The 2,804-nt window shown below is 64.7% G+C and overlaps 1 protein-coding gene across 1 annotated transcript in view; it reads left to right on the top strand.

Annotated features, from left to right (window-relative positions):
- The first annotated feature begins 4 nt into the window (after positions 1 to 4).
- MOV10 (Mov10 RISC complex RNA helicase) overlaps positions 5 to 2,804 on the top strand; it is a 6,743-nt gene continuing 3,943 nt past the window's right edge. The window contains exons 1-7 of the mRNA XM_009331936.1: positions 5 to 42; positions 1,142 to 1,238; positions 1,360 to 1,493; positions 1,587 to 1,825; positions 1,905 to 2,145; positions 2,386 to 2,508; positions 2,615 to 2,768. Coding sequence (XP_009330211.1) covers positions 5 to 42; positions 1,142 to 1,238; positions 1,360 to 1,493; positions 1,587 to 1,825; positions 1,905 to 2,145; positions 2,386 to 2,508; positions 2,615 to 2,768 — 1,026 coding nt within the window. The remainder of the gene's footprint in view (positions 43 to 1,141; positions 1,239 to 1,359; positions 1,494 to 1,586; positions 1,826 to 1,904; positions 2,146 to 2,385; positions 2,509 to 2,614; positions 2,769 to 2,804) is intronic.

The raw sequence follows: 2,804 nt of genomic DNA, 5'->3' as shown, positions 1-2,804 counted from the left end.
GGACATGCTGCGGAGCATCTACAACCAGGAGTTCCGGGGCAGGTGAGAGCCCTCGGCCAGACCCAGGCAGCATCGCCTGGGACGGTCTCCCCAGCCAGCATCATCCATTCCCCTGGCCAGCATCACCGGTCCCTGGCCAGGGTCACTGGACCCTGGCCAGCATTGCTGGGGCTTCACGTCGGGTGTCAAGCGAGCTCCGGCCAGGAGCTGGGTGTGAGGGTAGCACTGGGGAGCTGGTGGGGGCTTCGGGGGCTCTCCTTCATCACCTGCTGGGGTGGGATAGAGGAGCATGCACTTTCCGAGCAGTGAGGACCACCTGGACCAGTTAAACTCAAACACAGGGGCTCCGCTCTCTCCAGGAACAGAGAAAACAGAGCAGCATTTCTGGAACAGCCCGTGTCCCACTGGGCTGCGGATGCAGTGAAAGGCAGCCCTGCCTCTCTGGACACCAGGCCCGCGTGCCCCCAAGCCCCTCCATCTCGCCACAGCCCTGCTGGGATGTTCCTTGGCTGCAGGGACCCCCTGGCAACCGCCCGGGCACAGTCTCAGACACCCGCTGCCTGCCACACTCCCTGCCTCACCACAGTGACACCGGTCACGCTGGCCCTGGGCAATGTCACTGCTGTTAATCATTGGCAAAGCCGGGGTTCAGCTCACTGCAGGCTGCAGGACATGCCCCAGGGTGCGGGAGGAGGTGCCTGGGGAGGCATCGCTGTAGGGAGTGCTGTGGCCGTGCCTTGGAGGAGCCCTCATCTGCGCCGGCTCAGCCCCTGAGGGACCTGGGGACAGGAACGAGTCCCTGCCCCACTGCCACCTGCATGCTGGCAGGGACAGGGACTGCATGGCCAGACAGCAATGCCGTGGCACAGCTGGAATGGCCATGGCACAGCTGTAACAGCCATACCATAGCATGGAGTTCCTGGAGTGTCCTGCAGGGATGTAAGATTTGCATGAACCAGTAAAAAGCCCCAGTCCTTCTCCCTCTCCTGGTGCAGAGAGAAGTCACCAGAGTGCCCCTCACCCCAGCCTCAGTGCCCTGCTTCACCGTCCCTTCCTGCTCACCTCCTCACAGCTGCCTGTGCCCCTGGCAGCCCAGCCATGCTCTGTCCCACGCAGAAACCTCTCTCCCTTGTCTGTGCAGGACTGATACAAAAACACCCAACTTCTCCTACATCTTGTACGCGCTGAGGGTGACCCACCGGGCGCAGGTGCATGGGGAGTCAGTGCGCTTCAAGAAGGTGAGGGAGGCCCTGGGTTGGGGCAGCGCAGCGGCTCCTGCGCCCACCAGGACCAGCTCTGCGGGAGCCCCCAGCCATGGCAGGACCCCAGGGCCACACTGATGCTGGCTGTTCCTCACAGGAGAAGAGGCGTGTGGTAGTGGCAGACCAGTACCGGAGACCCAGGGTGAATGCAGAGGCATTGGCGTCTGCATCTGCCTCAGGGCAGCAGCCCAGCTCCAGTCCTCAAGTGCCCCAGAGCCATGCCAAGAAGTGGTATGACTGGCAGCACCCTGCCCACACCTGCCCCAGCACGGCCCCGGGGATCCCTCACCCCGGCTGGGAAAGCCTGACCCTCCCTTCCCGCAGGGCTGAGTTCATCCGTGGGAAGCACGGGGTAGACATCGTCTCGGAGCACGACCAGGGCAACGGGCACATCCGCTTCCCGGTGGTGCTCAGCGAGCCCCGGACGGTCACTGTCCTGGTGCAGAACCATGGGGTGGAGGCCGTGACACTGCGGCAGTGCCAGCCACAGCAGCAGTCGCGGGAACTCTCCTTCGCGGACGAGCAAGGGGCGACACAGGGCCAATCCCTGCTGCTGCACCCAGGTGGGGCCCTGTCCCCTGCCCCGTGCCCTGACCCACCAGAGGAGATGCAGGACGCAGCTCTCGCCTCTTTGCCTCGCAGGCGGCACGTACCCCATCCAGGTGCGGTGCCTGACCACCCGCAATGGGTGCTTCCGTGCCGTGGTGGTCTTCAAGTTCACCAAGGAGCCGGATGAGCCCTTCAGCATCTGGCGCCACGTTGCTGCCATCGCTGAGAGCCAGCTGGCCAAGGACCTGGGGCCCTCAGCACCTTTCCAGCCTTACCAGGCCAGCCTCCAGCGCCCTGTCACCGTCATCACCGAGGATGGCATCCCCCCTGACAGGTACATGGCGGGGTCACCTGCTGCCATCCTGCGTGGAGGGCCCTGGCCTGTTCTCTGGCTGGGACAAGGCTCAGCTCCTTGGGACCCAGCTGTCCGGCACCCTGGGACAGTGCTTCATCCCCATGCGTGGCTGGTGATGGCGGGGCTGGGGACACCCTGCTTGCCGGGGCCACAGGTGGTTGCAGCCCGGGGGGAACACAGCCCTGCAGTCCCTGTGGCACCGCTGTCCCCTCTGCACAGCTCCCTGAAAAATGAACTGGAAAGGGAAATCCCTCTGGGCACCTACCAGTACCCAAAGAGCCTCAAGGACACGATCCTGCTCGGACCCAATGCCCGTGCCAGCTCCAGCTGGGCTGCCATGCGGTGAGTGCTGAGGGATGGGGGCAATGCCACCCGGCCCTGCACCTCCCACCCGCTGCACCTTGGTTGAGGTGTCCCTGGGGCATGGTGACATCTCTGCTGCCCGCAGGTCGCTGCTGGAGGCCCCCCTGCTTGCTGAGAACTACCAGGAGAAGTTCCAGCTGCTGCTGCACCTGGAGGAGATCCAGATGGAGGTGGACATCCGGCGCTACGACATGCAGGACGTGCCCATGGTGCAGGACAGGGCGCTGCTGGTCCTCAACGTGCGTAGGGGGAGGCGGGGGGGCGGGAGGGGTGCC

The sequence above is a fragment of the Pygoscelis adeliae genome, unplaced genomic scaffold (assembly GCF_000699105.1).
Source record: "Pygoscelis adeliae isolate BGI_AS28 unplaced genomic scaffold, ASM69910v1 Scaffold189, whole genome shotgun sequence".
NCBI classification, from domain to species: Eukaryota; Metazoa; Chordata; class Aves; order Sphenisciformes; family Spheniscidae; genus Pygoscelis; species Pygoscelis adeliae.
This window is presented reverse-complemented; position numbering and strand designations above follow the sequence as displayed.